The 17614-nt window shown below is 36.2% G+C and overlaps 1 protein-coding gene across 4 annotated transcripts in view; it reads left to right on the top strand.

Moving 5' to 3' along the window:
• The window catches only part of TFEC (transcription factor EC), a 75637-nt gene extending 58292 nt beyond the window's left edge, over positions 1-17345 (top strand). For 3 of the 4 annotated variants that reach the window (XM_021288262.2, XM_021288263.2, XM_065048783.1), the window contains 4 exons: positions 617-673; positions 4809-4884; positions 11275-11422; positions 12344-17345. In XM_021288262.2, coding sequence (XP_021143937.1) covers positions 617-673; positions 4809-4884; positions 11275-11422; positions 12344-12724 — 662 coding nt within the window. In that variant the 3' untranslated portion in view covers positions 12725-17345. The remainder of the gene's footprint in view (positions 1-616; positions 674-4808; positions 4885-11274; positions 11423-12343) is intronic. The other variant, XM_065048782.1, reaches the window with a different exon arrangement.
• Positions 17346-17614: the final 269 nt, after the last annotated feature.

The following is a 17614-nucleotide window of genomic DNA, read 5'->3' as shown; positions in this document are numbered from 1 at the left end:
TAGGAAACATTGTGGATTCTTCCACATGTTGGCTCCTAAGCAATGGCACAAATAAATTATCATCCATTAAATTTGTTCCAGGATAGAACAAACAGTTCTTTTAAAACCTTACAATAAGGCTATTCAAGGTAAATCTATATTAGTGGATTAGAAACTTTAAAAGTTACATTCAATTAATTGAAAGAATGCTAACAACCATGTACAGTTTATTAGTGTTACTCAGATGAAACAGTGAGTTTGTTCAATATCTTACAAATCTGATTAACTCTTGCATTATGGGATATACAAATCCATATTCGCATTAGTGTATTGTAAGTTTTATCCTGATGTATTATAAAATACAGCAAGTTGGAGAAAAACACCCCTCCATAGCATTTCTATATTCTTAATTAAAAAATGTGCAACAAAAAGACCCTTAAGCAACCTGCCAGTCTTGCTCAATAATATAGTACTCATAGAATATAGATTTGCTTCTGATCTTGTTTAATAATAAAAAGAGTAATGAAGTAAAAAAGACTAGAAGGCTGCTTTTTGTGACAAGAGTGTTTTGAAAAGGTTGAAGATGTACTGGAATTGCAACTTAAGGACTGTTTTAATAAATGTTACTTTCTGTCAGAAGCAGATACACGAGCAATGGCAAAGGAGAGACAGAAAAAAGATAACCACAATCTCAGTAAGTATATATTTATCTTTAATCTCATTAAATTGAATGTATGGGGAATGCAGAAATACACATTAGCTACCATATCTCTGCTCTTGTTCTAGATCAGCGTCATACCAGGGTAATAAAATTGAACTTGGTCTGCAAACACAGCCAACCACACAGCTTTCTTCCCTGAAATTTATTTCTGTCTTTGACTTTTGTATTTCAAAATACTTTGCATATTGTAATGAATTTCCATATCATCTCCTGTTACAATTCTTCAGTTGTACATGTATCCTGCACATTTTACTTCATGTTGTGTCTGAGTATTACAGTACAAAACAGAGAAGAAAGGAGGCAGGTGATGAAAAAAAACAACAGAAAACCAAACAAAACCAAACCAAACCCCCAAAACAATACAGAAACAAACAAACAAACAAAAACCAAAAGAAAAATAAAACACACCACAATGCAAATATAGAGTCTTCACAACTTATTTACTAAAACACCCAAGTGAGAGGCTGTATCCCTCTATGGGTGGTGGTAAGGAAAAAAAATTGCAGAGAATATCAGCCAACTTTTAAACATTAGTTGAGCACTTAAAGTTGTGGAAACTGTCTGTCACAGAAGGAGATCAAAACAGGACCTGACAAGATTCATGGTGGTCTGACTCTGCTCTGATGCATACGCCCCCTAACCTCTGTAGGCTGGGATACTCTTCTCTTTCCTTCATGGAGAACAGTTCAGCCATGTACAGAGGTTAGGCATTTCAGTTCTAGAGGAATAGTCTTCTGCAGGGAGAGTTTACAGGGGAATCACAGAATCACAGAATGTTAGGGATTGGAAGGGACCTCAAAAGATCGTCTAGTCCAATCCCCCTGCCAGAGCAGGAACACTTAGATGAGGCTGCACAGGAATGTGTCCAGACAGGTTTTGAATGTCTCCAGAGAAGGAGACTCCACAACCACCCTGGGCAGCCCGTTCCAGTGTTCTGACACCCTCACTGAGAAGAAGTTTCTTCTCAAATTTAAGTGGAACCTCTTTTGTTCCAGTTTGAACCCATTACCCCTTGTCCTACTGTTGGTTGTCACCGAGAAGAGCCTGGCTCCATCCTCGTGACACTCACCCTCACTATATTTGTAAGCATTGATAAGGTCACCCCTCAGTCTCCTCTTCTCCAAAACTAGGAAAAGTGGTGGGTAAGAGTTGTCTGGAATTGCATGGGCAGAGACAGACACAAGCTTACAATTAGGGATGCCAGGTGTTCCTGTTGCCTCCATTGTTTATTTTGGCTATGAGATCATCCTTCCTGAACACAGAAGACATATCTGAGAACTGTCCCTCACCGCTGGCAGCTGAACTAAAGGCTGTGTGCCAGGATGGTAGCATGCAGACATGCAACATCTCTCCTGGTTTGGCTCCAAGTGTATGCTTTAGAGCTCAAAGACTCTCTGGAGATAGCTCTACTATCTGATGGCTTGGACATATTAATGCGCTACATATAAAGGCTTTATTAGTGTGATCTACTTTCCTGTGAGTACCAGTATTTTTAGAGATGGTCTGAAAAGTCAGGTTTTGGAACTTTATCAGAATTATACAAACATTTATGTTTCAAGTTGAATTAAGGTCCACGTTTTATAGAAATGTTCTTATACACTCTCATACCAAGGAAGAACTAGAAAAAAGTTCCTTTTGAAAAGTTACATCCTCAATGAAAGCATAAGAAGGCATTTAAATTTAAGAAACGGAATCCTTTCTTCATATAACAACAAGCATTTAAACCATTACTGCATCTATTTTGTTGTGGTGGTTTTGTTTGTTTGTTTACCAAACAAAGAACTAAGGGTGCCATGTTTGTTTGTTATATGGTCATCCTGTCTGTGTAGTTTGAAAAATTTTCTGGTTTGGCTTTGGTACAATTTGCTGCTTGAAATATTATTGATAACTCAGGATAGTACTGGAACTGCAGCAGACATAAGTCAGTAAGGTCCTAATGAAACATGTTTCCAAGCTTCAAAGTTGCCCCTCCACTTAATTCACTAGTATGACCACTGGAAGTTTCTTTTCAGGAAAAACTGCAAAAATAGAAAGAAAAAAAATTCTGTATGTGTTGACTTGTAACAATTTTTTTCTTTGCCTTGTTTTATAGTTAATGTTTAGTAGACTACTTTTTGATTAGTATCTTGCAGAGCTTTTCCACACTGTAAATATTAGTTAAACTACAGCTATTATGCCAGGGCTGCATAGTTAATACACATTCTCTAACTTTGCCATTATTTTGCCAACATAACTGAAATATACCTTTTAAATTTTTCAGTTGCTATGTGCTTTTGTATACTGTGTTCTCCTGTGAGATCCAGCACATTCATGCTGATGGGATGTAAGGGGTCACTTAATTCAGGAGAATTATAAATGTCTCCTGAATATGTGAATCATGACTACAAAACCTGAGATGCTTTATTCTGTTGAGGGAAATTCCTGTTTCTAGAGAAAGTAAGACAAGATAATACATCCCACCAAGGCAGAGCATTTCATTAGGGTAAATAATAACATCTAAGGAGTTTACTGTGCTGGAACTATCCAGGGTGGAAATACCTGACTGCTGCACAAACCCAAGGGCTTCACACAGACAGGAAAACAGCTTTATGTGTTGGAAGAAGTAAAGAAATTGAAGTGATCTATATGTTGGGGCTGAGACTGAAAGTGATATGCTCATATGTCTGTGAGAAGGTTGAAGTCAGCCTAGGAAGACTCACTAGGCCTCCTTTGGCTGCAAACTTCTAATTTAGCTCTACCGGGATTTTGTACTTATATTCAGTATTAAGACATCAAACTTCAAGTGCACCTCTCCATACATGGATGAGGGAAGCATGCATCCATCCTCCCCATGTTCTAGGCTCATCAGGTTTGGTCTAACAGAGTACAGTGGCATTAGCATATTGAGCCCAAGGTAAGGTCTTCCAAGAAGCAAGGGATAAGAGAAACAGCTCAATGCAACGCTAGGGATGGACCAAACCTGCATCCTGTCCATTCAGTGAGGTTTGGACTGAGTCAAAGTACAACATGGAGAGGAGTGGACAAAAGTGTGACTTCATGCCAATAGAATATCACTGCTGGTCCCTGATATCTAGCAGTACCACAACAGGACTACATTCTCACCAATTCTACTTTCTATGTCACAATTATCTACAAGAAATCCACCAAAGCTATGAGATGTCCTTTGGGCCTATCCCCTAGAAAATGTGAGGTTTCTGCATGTAAAAGTAGCTGAAGAAAAACTAGTAAGGAAGTAGAGGATAATTGTCTTTAAATTAGTGAAATGAGAGGCAGAAAGGTAACAGACCCTTTGTGGACGGAAGGTTCACACACTCAAATCTGGATACCAGTACATTGCCGATAAACTAGACTGAGAGAACAAAGAAGGTAAACTAATTTTAAGAGGCTTACCTTCTCTTTTTTCCATTTTAACTAAACTACAAGTAATCCAAGATACCATATATAGTTTGTCTTAGCAGGAGCATAAATTTGAACAGTTTAAATTGTATTTTTCTTCATTTTCTGTGTGAGAAAAAAGTTGTTGTAAACACACTTGTACTGTCAGTCACCAAAGGAAACAGATGTGCAGGAGTTGAAGTGTTTCTGAGTCACAATCTTTCTTCATTTCAGTGAAGGGATATGGTTGCAGTTATTTATTCTCTATGGTTTGCAATGTTGATATCTGTAGATAAGGGACAGTGAAGTTGTTAATTTTGCACTGTAGTGGGAATTCTGCCAAATTGTGAAATGCTGGATGAGTTGTCTTGCATCCCTATTGAAGCAAAACTCCACTAAGCTGAAAATGCCACTGTGTGGGAGCAAGACGGAGAAAAGATACACAAACATAAGGAAAGAAGAAGTGTTACCTCATGTTTAGACAATATGTGACTATTTCTAGTTGTAAATGGGGAAGAAACGTACATGTAGGGTAAGACACAGAAAAGGTACAAATCACGGACTTTCTCCTAAGAGTAAGTCAGAGACAGGTAAGATATCACGTTGGGACTTTTATTTAAGGAAGAAATTTTCTGCATTTTAACGGTCTGGTTTTTAACTATTTAAAATGTTTTATGTTGAATTTCTTCAAGAATATTTCACCATAAAAATAGTGATTGTGTCTTTTTAACAGTTGAGAGAAGAAGAAGGTATAATATTAATTACCGAATCAAGGAGCTTGGCACACTCATCCCCAAGTCTAATGATCCGTGAGTTCAACAGTCTTTCCTATAATAATGTTTGTAGTTTAAATACAGGAAAAAAAAAATGCATGTAATGGTTATAGGATTGATGGGATACAAAATCTTCTATGCCGGGTCACTGGCTCAGATCAGGCTGTTAAAGTAAAAAACCTTCAACAGATTTTTGGTGTCCATTGGGAAAACTTATGTGAAAGGTTAATAAAATGAAAGTAATTCCAGGATGAGAGACTGCCACATCAGGGGAAAAACAAAACAAACAATAAAGAAAAAAAAGAAAAGAAGATAAGCCAAACAACAGAAAGTCCATCTCTCTGTCCCTGGCAGCAATAGTGTGGTGTCTCTGGAGGAGTGATGCTTTCAGCCCTTGCCACGGGCCCTCTAGTGGGATAAAACAAAATTCATGTTGTCACTGCCCTTCGACTAAGGAAAAAAAAAAATCAGCTTAAGAGTCTGTAGACTGAACATTTTTCAAAAGTTCAGTGCAGGCAAAACAGCAGTCCTAAAATTCCAGGATAAAAATAACAATTGCTATAATTGCTATAATAACAACAATTTATACTAATGCATATGCTTATGGTAACACAAAATGCATATTGCTTGAACTATATCTGCATTCCCTTAAAACTTGTATTTGTCATCAATACAAAAAAAGCCACCTCGGTAGGAAAGCCTATTGCAGGATTAGCAATAATAATTCAGTGTGATACTTAATGCTGAACTTTAGCCTCAGATTTCTCATGTCACTCAGGGAAGACTTAAGACCATGCACTAGCATGATTGTGACTTGCATAAAATTGATTATAGCAGATTTTTTCTTTATCATTTGCATGTCAATACAAATTTGCATGATACTTCAAATGAAAACATCAATTGATATTTCAGCCTCTTCTTTTTTTCTTTGGACTAAGAAAGTTTTGAATTATATTAAGGATTTCTATAACAATATACAGTTGTGTGAGACTTACATAAGTACAAGGTTGGCATAACAAGCCACTTGGAGTGAAATCACCAGAGAGAAAGTTAACATACCACACCCATTTCAGAGAATTCATGAACTTGACTCCATCTACAGCATCCATGTACGGTTAGATAATTGAGCATGTTCTTGCTATTAATATAGAATTAGGTATTACAGCCAAGTTAAAATAAGAAGTGCTTTAAGTACCTAAATAAAGTTTTGGCCACATGTGAACCATTGCAGACACAGACTGGTAGAAGAGTTTTAATTTTGCTGGTGCATCTTTCAGTATTCAAGACCATTTGGGCAAATAATTGAAAGATTTCTGAGAAAAACAGTGGATGGCACTGTTGATTTGCAGCTATAAAGCAATAGTGGAAGCAAGTTATACTGCAACTAGAAATGGGCATGATGTACAAATTCCAGTTGCAATTTTTGATGGCCTACAGAGATGTTTCAGTTACATGTTTTGGTCTGGTTTCAGGTGTAGTTTATAAACTTACTTAAAACATTAACACCCAGGGTAATCACTTGAGGCCTTCTTAAAATGCATGGTTTGGACCTGCAGTTTTGCTCCAGTAAGTGAACGATGGATTTTACCCGGAGATTTTGGTATTGTTGCCTGATGAGAAAGTTTCAGGTGTAGATCCTGAAGACATCACCTTTTGTTGTTTTAGTCTGCAAACCCACGACTGAGTTCAACAGTGTGACTGCCCTGAAGTGGCTTTTGCTTACAAAAGCATGAGGTGAATTTAAATGTTTGACGTTCTGAGGATTGCTGGTAACCAGCACTCCTATTGAAAATAGACCTTTTTAAAAGCTTTCAAGTTGATGTTAAAAAAGAGGCTTTTGAAAAATTAGGTTATAAGACAGTTTTGCTGTAGCTTGGTGCCAGGTTAAATTAATCCAAAGAAATATAAACCTTGTTTTTTTATATATATATTTGTAGGTGGAAATACATCAATTTGATGATATTGTTTTGTTGTTTGAGCAGATCAAAATTATTATTTCTTCTTGGTATGGTCCTGTGTTGCCAAATCATAACTCAGTGTCCTTAGCCTCTGTTTCAGTTCTTGCTTTTTCCTTCATAACACCTTACTGTGCCCCCAATCTGCCCTTTTCTCTTTGAAAGAAAGAGATATCTCATCTCTTACAATACTTTATCTGTAACGTTTTATGACATATAGCATTTTCACCTCATATATTGATTTTAGAAGATTCTTCTTATAGTGGGAACTTAGCTGTAAAAAGAGAAGCATTACTGATGCTTGAACTAATGACAGTGAAGAAAATCAACCTCTGCATTGAAGAGCAAATACCACTATAACTAAGCCATTGTGGTTAGCATGCCTGTCCCACATGGCTTGCTTCAAGAAGATTACATTCAGACTTGGGAACAGAAAAGGACGTTTTTGATGCTGTTTGGAAACCTTTTATGGTTTATATTTCTTAGAAGTGGTGTGTGGGGTTTTTATTTCACTTTTGTTTTGTTAGTTACATAGTGAACTTGTTTGGCTCCTGCAGAGCTTCCTCAGGGACTTTCTTTTGACTGACTTAAACCCCTATTCTTTCCACTTTTTTTTTTTTTAATTTAATGATGAAAAGGGTGGATTACATTGCTTAAATGAATGGGTGTTTTAAGTTCACTTCATCAGCATTAGAAAATGGAGATAAGTTGCAAAGAACTTTGACTCCTTTGTTTAATTTTCAATGCTTAGATATCTAAGTGGTAGATGATTCAGAAATGCAAAACAGCTATACAGAATAATTCTAAAATAGAATTAAAAAAGGGCCCAAAATACCCAATTATATTTCACTGAAAAGCTCATAACCTGCTTCTTTAAATATGCATACCTTTCAATTCATGGTTCCTTTGGGTTCAGCCTTTCAATATCCAGGTTTAGGTGGACTTGATGTTGAGATAGAGTCTGCAAATGCCAAGGCAAGAACTGTTTTATGGTAGGTGGACGAGAATTGCCAGAATACTAAGAAAAAAGAAGACGTTCCTTCAAAAAATCTAGTCATTTAACATGGATGTTAGGAGAAGCACTGAGGATTTGGGCAGAAGCGGTGGGTTGATCTCTCTCACTCCCTCTCTGCATCTGCCTCTGCCTGACCTTCTGTCTGTTGCCTGTGGACAGACCCACTAATGGCCAGCACAGCCACATTTCTTATAAAGGAAAAGCTTGTGTACACTCATGCTATTATGAAATGGAAACTTGCTGCCCCTCTCAGGAGAATACACTTTGTAATTGGGCAGGTCATCAAAACAAGTACAAAGTCCTTCAAAGTATTTCTTTGAACAAGCATAGTTTAAAGATAATTTCTCAGAAACAAGGAAAGAATTGGTCTGCAAACATAGTTTCAACTTCACAAATGCATTTGTTATTAGTAACTGCTCTGTGGATGTCAAACTGTGTGACTATTATCCTCTCCCAAACTCTGTTTTTGTTAATCAGTTTTAATTTTAGATGATCAGATGCTCTTATCCTTCCTACAGGAGTTCAACTTGTGGAAACTAGTGAATCTCCTTTGACTTCAACAAAGTTACCTTAATGGAAATGAGCTGAAGATCAGTCTCATGGCTATTTTTTCCTAAATGAGAAACTCTCCTAGGTGAGAGTTACATGTTTTGGTCTGGGAATTTGAGATTTTTGGAGAGATTTAGCTTTACTTTAGCTCTACTTTAGGTAAAGTGAAGAGAAGCTAGGGCTCAGAGACTAATAAAACACATCACTTATATCTCATGCAGAAGCTGACCAGATCCATCTCTCTGGCAGTTTGAATCCAGACATTATACCTCTAGTGAAGATTTATTTCTACCCATGAGAAAAAATATAATTACAATATATATAAAACTTCAAACTTTCAAGGCAACGTGAACTCAAAGTAAGCAATATCACAAAGGTTGTCAATCACATGTAACATGAATGAATTTAATCAGAAAAAGATTACAAATACAGACATGAATATACAGCTTATTGTGCCAATCAGAAAAAATAGCCAAAAATAATTTTGTCTGAATTTGATTTTGAATTCATAACATTTTATAACTGACATGAAATTTTTTGTGAAATCACCATGAAATATTTACCAAATATGTGATATATGCATATTTTTCTCCTGCTGTTACATGTCTGAATTATTTCCGATTTGCTAGCTATGGATTAATTTCTAATTTCATAGTGTTACATTTTTTTGTTCAGACCATCAGTCCAAAACAGGCACCTCACTACCTTTTAAACTCCACTGCAACTCAGGCATTAATAGAGACCTCCCAGTATTTTACCTAACTTTCTGAAGAGGTCTGAATAAAATAAGATTGTGATGTGGTGATGGCAGTCAAAGATTTGTCCAGAAAATAAGCATCATGTGTACTAAAAAATTCCTTAACCCTTACAGATTGAGCATAGGTATCCCACAGGCAAGGAGAAAGTCTTCTGCTAGAAGGAAGTCCATGGAATCCTGCAGGAAAATATTCTGTCCTCCCACCTGGGCAAGAAGTACAGGAAGAGGAAGGAAAAAGCAGAGAGACTGCCAAGAGATGATTCAGCTGTCATGAGGGAAACAGATTCTACTGTTGGCTCCCACTCTCACCTTTAGTTTTTTTTACCAAGGAATGTCTAAATGAGAATACATGCCCACTTCAGCAAGCAGCCTCTGATATTTTTGCTTTGCAGACAGCAGGGTATGAGACAATAATTATTTTCTTTCTGACCTCCTCACCTTCTAATCCTGAAATCTGTGCATTCCTGGCACACATTCACTGAAACAAGGGGAGGTGTCAGTGTGCTGGAGCCCCATGGTTTGTGTGCTGCTCAGAGAGGACAGAGATTTCAAGCCCTCTCTGACCAAAATGCTGGTTGGCCCAAATTGCTAGCAAATGATCTAAATTCTAGGATATGGTTAAACACCTTGATGCTTTTTCACAAATAATTTTGCCTGTTCTTCTGAGTATCTTTAAAGCTATCAGCTCATAAGGTTTTATCCCTTGTACAGTGCAACAGGAAAGGCAGGTGCTCTGGGTCCCTAAATCGTGTACCTACCTGGCTTTTGCCCTAAATGTTCTGTAGAAAGATAACCACTTTGGTGGAAGTCTCTAAGCATTCTTAGTCTTGGGCATAAGACTACAAGGTTCCTTTAAGCACTTACCCTGAGAAGCCGAATGTGAATCATAGGCACTTCTGCAATAAATCCACTCCAGATCACACTCTTACTCACCATAGGTGAGCATGTGGGTAGGAGGAAATCTCATTGACTAAAGTAACCAAGGAATAATGGAAAGTGATGATTGACTGGAGTATAATTTGTATTTCTTTTTGACTCTGTAAATGACAACATATATGTATTTGGAACAGGTACTAAACAAATACAGCACTAAGGTGGTTACTTGTCGTTCACAACCTCAGATTCTTAGCAGTTTAAATAGCTTTTTCCTTCTTTCTTTCCTTGCCTTATAGGACCAGAACCTCTATCAATCTTCTGTTCTGTCTAAGCCATCTTGCAGTGAAGTGGATAGTTTAGATAAACCTTTCTGTCTGCATATTCAATGCAGAGGGCCCATCCTGTGTCATAAACCACTGAACTTTATTAGAAATTATACATTTTCAACAAATGTTGTTATTTCAGGGGCTCTAAGACCTTATATAAAGGAATACATGGAAAGCTGAGAAATGGGTGCATGAAAGTCCTCGAACAGATACATTTGAACAAGTGTATTGCTCTTGCTAAGACTGCTTGCAAGCTGGAAGTTAAGCAATTATTTCCTTAATGATGGGCAGTTTTAACCTTATTGTTTGTAAGGTTTTTATTCTGAGATGTGTTCTGCATGTAGATGTGGATTTTAACCTGGTTTATATTGTTTCAAGACTTTTGAATGGGATTTTTGTCATTCCATAACCATTATGGTTACCAAAGTGTGATTTGTCTGGTCTGTCATCAATGAGGAGCAGCATTCAGCACAGACTATTTTTTTCTCAACAAGCATAAAAGCAACCTCATTAGTAAGTCAGGTAAAAGGAGTAGTATATTCAAAATGATCTTTAAAAATTTAAGCTTAAGTCCTCAGTAATGTATATTTCCTAGTTCATTAATGCAGAAATACTGCACATAGATTTTAATCTTAGAGTTAATAATAAAAGCAATTTTCACTAAAAATATAAAAACTGTAATGGTAGAATCATGATATTGCATTTAGCTCTCCCACAAAAAGTCACTTTATTACTTTCTTTTGACACTTATTTTCATTCTGGGATTAATTTTACTATATAAGGGCTTCTTAACTATTCTATTAAAATTTCCATTCAGAAGCAATAATATCTAAGAGTGAATAATAGTCATGTAAATCATTATTTCATATTAATGTAAAAGATTTTGTAAGTTCTTATGAATTCTGCTGACATGCACAATTGTGAAAAGGTTATCTCTACATTCTGCAGTGATATGCGCTGGAACAAAGGAACTATTTTAAAAGCATCAGTGGAGTACATCAAGTGGCTACAAAAAGAACAACAGAGAGCTAGAGAATTAGAACACAGACAGAAGAAATTAGAGCATGCTAACAGAAGACTTCTACTTCGAATTCAGGTTTGTATAAGAGCATCGCTATGAACTACAAAGCTTTCTCAGTACTTATCCCTCATCAAATTTTATTAATCTATATAATTTTTCCCCAAATGGCATATATTAAAGATGAATTGGCTTTCCCTAGTTATTGCTGTGTGTATTGGGGAGGGGGTACTTTTTAGATTTCTAGGAAATTCCTTTGCTAATTAGACTTTGCATAAAGGAATACATGGAAATTTAATAAAGTATTTGTACAAATAGTTTCCTTATGTATGTATTAGAGCCAGAAAAAGACAAAAAAAGGAAGGAAAAATTATATCTCTGCAGCCAAAAATCAATACTAGACACAAAATTCCCTTCAGTATTTTTGTCTTTTCTTTGTAAACATTTCACACATTTCACTTCCTTGGGTATAGTGCACCATGCTATATCTTCTTGTGACCTGATGTAGCAGAACATGGCCCTACATGGCTGAAATGCACAATTTAAATACAGACACATACAAAGATGAGACAAATAGATAGACAGATTTAAAGTCCATCATCTTGTATATGGTGATTTACACATATATCTGTATATCATAAGCATCATCAAGGAAAGTTTCTTCCTTTTTTCTGGATAGCAGTGCATAATGAACCAGAAAGTTGCAAAGTTTTTGTGTCACCTTTATTGGGTTCAGTATGCAATGGTTTTAAAGACGCTGTCCTACATCTATATTCCCATAGGACACTTGTTTAATGACAGGAGGGGAAATAAAAAGAAAAACACTCAAGTGGTAAATTTCCATTGCTTAACAATTTTGTATTTTAAAACCTAGTCTCACAACCAGACAAAAGGTTACATTAATTTGAATGTATGATCCATATACTTATTGCAATAGTTCTGAAGACACTGTTTCATCTTTTAAAGTCATCATCTAATTGTTTTTGTTTGAAATATTAGGAGTTAGAGATCCAGGCACGTGCACATGGCCTTCCAATCATGTCTTCACTCGGTGCTGTCGATTTAGCTGCACAGGTCATCAAGCAACAGTCTTATCCAGAGGAGAACTCTGTAGACTACTCTCAGCAAATGCCTCTAGCACATGGACCGAATTCTGATGTTTGCGATGGACCTACAGCCTTTTCTGATCCACTTTCACACTTCACGGATTTGTCCTTCAGTGCAGCATTAAAAGAAGAGCAACGGCTAGAGGAAATTTTACTGGATGACACGGTGTCACCCTTTGGAACAGACCCACTCCTGTCCTCTACATCCCCAGCTGCATCAAAAGAGAGCAGCAGGAGAAGCAGCTTTAGCACAGATGATGGAGATGATTTATAAAAGCAGAAAGGGGCTCATACTTCTCTAAACCACTTGCTAAAAGACTGAGTTGAATGTAAGCATAGTGTTTGTGCTTATTTTAAATACAAATAAGGAGAGCCACTGTGAAGATAAGTTACTACATGACGAGGGTTTAAATCAACCCTTGTTTCACAGGAAAACTAGGTGGACATGAGGTCATATCAGTTTGCTCCAAATTCACATCCTCTGTCCACAGCTGACATTTGCACAAATCTTTCTTCACTGGGATTGTTTTTACTATTGTTCCATGACTTTTTGCAGCACTATCTAAATAGTTACCACAAAAGGAATAACCATGTTACAAAAGTATATTAGAAATGTCTTCAATCTGCATTCACTATTCTCTGCTATAAACTTGTTTTAGTAATCTTTTAATTTCTTTTTTTTTTATAAATATATAAATAAAAATTCTACAAAACATAAAGCAATAGGAAACTATTTAAGCTGGGAACTATAGATATTTTACAGGTTCTAAAATCTGCAAAAACAAACAGTAATGCTTTTGCACAGGTGAAGTGAGCATGAAATTTAAACTGCGTAGGCTTGTCTCTAAAAGGAGAAAATCTATTAAGCTTGTTGTAGAATTCCTTTTTTTACAAATTTGTAGAAAATTATCAGACTTTTAATACATGCTTTAATGATACAGAAGAAAAATGGAAACTAACATAATGACAGAGACTAAAATGAACTTGGACAGAAAAAGATATGACATTTTAGCAGAAAGATGGTACGGATGTGCAAGGGTCAACAAAGATGCTCTGTGTTACAATTGGTACAATTTAAAACAAACATTGTTGGTAACAGTGCTATGTCAGTTGCTTATTCCAAGAGTATACAAACTGTGTCCTTTTTCGTGTGGAAGAGATCAGAATCCAGGGATACAACAGTGTGCTTCTGGACAAGACTTCCAGTGTCCTTTGGCAGCTCAGTAAGGTTTTTCCAAAGGGACTCTGCTTTATCCATACACATGACTTTAATCCATTTGGAAACAGAGGGAAATGACAAGATTCTCGTTGCATACACTTGAAACAAAGAGAATTTAATTTCAAATTTGGCTTTGGCTTCCCTACAGAAGACCTGAAAAGGAAGAGTTTTCAAAGCAAAGGGGGTATTCAGAAGTGCTGATGCGATGCACTGTTTCTCATAACTAGCTTGCTAGGAGGGGGTGTTCAGAAAATGTGTTTTGATGACTCAGTAAAGGGTTGACAGTTAGAGGGTAGGCAGAAGGCGTACCATTTGTACACATAGTGAATTTCTGGAGAGTGATATATGTTCCTGGAGGACACTAAGTGCAATCATTCTAATTGTAATATTAATACACAGGAAAATAAACCAGCACAGGTTCTTCACAACTCTTCCTCAACCAGAGCAAAAAGATCACATTACAGAGTGCTCTAATGATTCAAAATATGTTTCAAAAGTGTTTTGCTGTTACTGAGCCTGCCTCATACCCCAGAAGTGTCACAGGGTTTGAGATAGTAAGAAGAGATTAAAATAGATTGCTGTTTATGTGCACATTTTAAATGTATTTGAACATATTATCCAGGAACAGAGGAATTGTTTTTCTCCTGCTGTCTCTTCTGTTATTGGTACCTGGGTCCTCCTCACAGTTCTTCTGAGGTTTGTGTTCCTTCAGGGCTGCAGCTCATTCATGACCAACTCAGTGCCACAATAGTTTACTAATTGGAAAGTTAGCATTGCGATTATAAATTACATCTGGATGGCTATTAAAGATAATGGGGTATTTGATTTCACAAGAATAGTTATGCTTTTAGGAAACTCAAGGATTTCTCTGAGCCTATGCAAAATACTTAGATGTGAGGTGTACAAAGCAGAACTGGTCTTCTTGTTGTGTATGTGTGGGGTCCCAGACAGCCCCGCATACACCTGACCATCAGAAGAGGCTAAGAAATGCTTCCACTTCGTAGTTAAAAATAATAACAACAAAAAATGGTCTTTCTGGAATGGAAAGACAAATGAGTATTAACCAAAGGTAATGAAAAATAGAAGTGATCGGCCTTTTAATCAGAGTGCTTCTATAAACTGAACGTATTACAAGAGGGACCGCTTTGTCACAGTTTTGCCAAAGACTAACTAATATCGACATTTAAATACAAAATGTGATGAATTAAAAGTAACATTTATACTCACATCATGTCTAGTGTAGGATGCGTATTGTCCATTTCAGCTGATGAAAGGAGAGGATACTTGGTTGATATCAAATGCCATTTGTCCTTGTACTGAAGTTTCTACTACATTAGTTTTAAATACACCAGTGTGCATTGCTCATAATGGAGAAAAATAAATTAAATATGAATGTATTACATGATTTTCCCATTGAACTTTTACATGGGAGTTAGGCCATACTTCTGAACTACACTGACTTTAAATAACATCTTGAATTTTATGACTTTTATAAACACTGTTCTAAAAAAAACATCACAGTGTATCCATTAAATTTTTAAAAGTTGCTTTTCATTCTTCTGACAGTTGCTTCAATCTGAAGCATTAGTTGTTTTTTTTTTTCTTTTTTCTCTTCCTTCATAAGAAACCTAACAGAAGATAGTGAATGCTCCTTTTGCAATATACAGTATTGCAGCTATCATTAAACATATACAAGCTGTCTTCATTCACACAAAATCCCCAACTCACTTGCCCAAAACACTAAATGTATCCATACCTGTAAGTGTATCTCTCAGTGTATTTTATGGCAATGTTTTACTACCATTTTTTTTTTCCTAGTAGGAAGTCCTCATTATTAGTATTTTAACTAATAACTATAACCTGTATTACAGCATCTCCCTTGATACTAAGTGGTGATACAGGGTGCAAGAAACAGTAATGTAGGACATTCTAGGGACAAATAGGTGGCACCAAAGGTGTTTAGGCGATGCGTGTGCTGGTAACCATCCCCTACACTTTCTGCAGCGAGCACTCCCTCTCCCACCCCAGGTCTGGTGAGGCTGCTGTGAAGCTGAGAGGTCTGTGAGAGCAGATCATGATCCCACTGGCTTGCACAGAAGAAAGGGATTTCATGACTAGAGGAATAAATCCTGACGTCCTTCCCCAGGCACAATTTCTTTGCCATCCAAGTGAATTTTACTGGACCAATACATGATGCAAGCAAAATACACTTTTTAGCTGTTTCCTGCAGAGATCCGTTTAATGAAATCTCATGAAAGAGATACATAATATGTCTGTGGCTCTGGGCCTAGAAAAGAATTTAAAGACTTATAGAGTTTGACCTCAAGCAGGGCAGGGGGTGAGGGGAACCAGCTACTTTTGTCAAGATGTATTAAATGAGTTCTTGCTTGCTTTTAATAGCAGCTGTTCAAAGCTGGTGGAAGCGTTCTTACAGAATACACAAAACAGCAGAGTGATAATTACACAAAAGGAAAGGGAGTTGAAATATTAACATCCTGTTTAATTCATGAAATGGATATAGATACTATACTAAGAACAGAAACCTAAATCATTTAATTGCACACAGTGCGGGTAGTGTGAAAAGCTACAGCAAGAGCAAACAGTTTTAACAAACAGGAACATGGTTGCTTTATATAGTAAAATAACTAATTATAATTCAGTCATTTAATCTTAATAAGAACATTGCTATTATAATACCTTTTGACTTTAATAGGGCTGTATATATCAATGGAGGATGTAAAATTATTGTAATTTAAAATTATGTTAAGTTTCTTAGATAAGTAAAGGCATTTACATTACTATTATGAGACTGTAGAATATTTTTATAATAATTACTATTTTTCATTGTTAACCATATAGTATCCTGTTTTCTAAGTCAATGTATGCAGACAGAATGTACTTCATTACACACTGTACATGCAACCTTTTCAAAATTACATTTTATACATGCTGGTGTTTTATGTTTATTATACAAATACAATTAAAGGATTGAAATTAAAACATCTCCTTATATGTCCATTGTGAAACTTCTCTATCTGGTCCCTCAAAGAATGCCATCATTAGACAATATAATAACATCAGCTAAGAACATTTGAGATACCTAACAGACAAAACACTTCACAATTGCTAAACATTTAGTCCATTGTGATAAATCATGATCCAGTAGCCTCCCATTAATAAAAATAATTGATACAGTCTTTAATATGGTGGTCTGCCACCTGCTTATTCCTGCTTTGATTTATGGAAAGTGTTTTCAGAATGTTGCAAAATTGCTAGCAGGCGCGATGATATCAGTTAAATCACTAAGAAGCTCTACAAAAACCTTTTAATGTACTAGATGTTCCCCAGACACTCTAGGATAAACAGAATATTGTATTTTAAGATGTAAAACATTTTTAAAAGCTGGTAATTAGGTAGCATTTGGCACTAAAAGATACTGTTACTTAATGAATTAAGTAAGGATTCGGATTTGATTTTGAATTCCTAATATCAAAAATGCTGCTTTCTTTGGAAGATATTTGGTGCTTTCTGTGCATGAAATGGCGCAAAAGTTGTTGAGTAGTAATATATATTTCAGCTATAAATTTGTAATAGTTCATTGTTTCATGTAAAATAGTGATCATTGTTTGTGTACATCAGATAAATATTCTATTTGTAATAAAGATGTTCTCCAGGCTCTTATTTCATCAAATCATTCAGACACCCCTATCAATATTAAGCCAGAATATTGTTATAAATATTATTTAAAGTTCAGTGATTAGCCATGGAAAGAAGCTTTGCTTGGGATTTGATCATAAAATGTACTCAGGTCCTTTGTGAGGGACTGAGAGCCCGCAGTTCACTTTGAAGAAAGGAGATGCTCAGCCTGTTGCGGACTCAGACACTTAACAATTAAATAAACAGCATCAGAAAATAAAATCAAAAGTTATTTCAGAGAGTAGAAAA

Source organism: Columba livia, chromosome 1 (genome assembly GCF_036013475.1).
Source record: "Columba livia isolate bColLiv1 breed racing homer chromosome 1, bColLiv1.pat.W.v2, whole genome shotgun sequence".
Classification (NCBI taxonomy): domain Eukaryota; kingdom Metazoa; phylum Chordata; class Aves; order Columbiformes; family Columbidae; genus Columba; species Columba livia.
The sequence above is the reverse complement of the archived record's forward strand: the minus strand, read 5'-3'. Positions and strand labels throughout refer to the sequence as shown.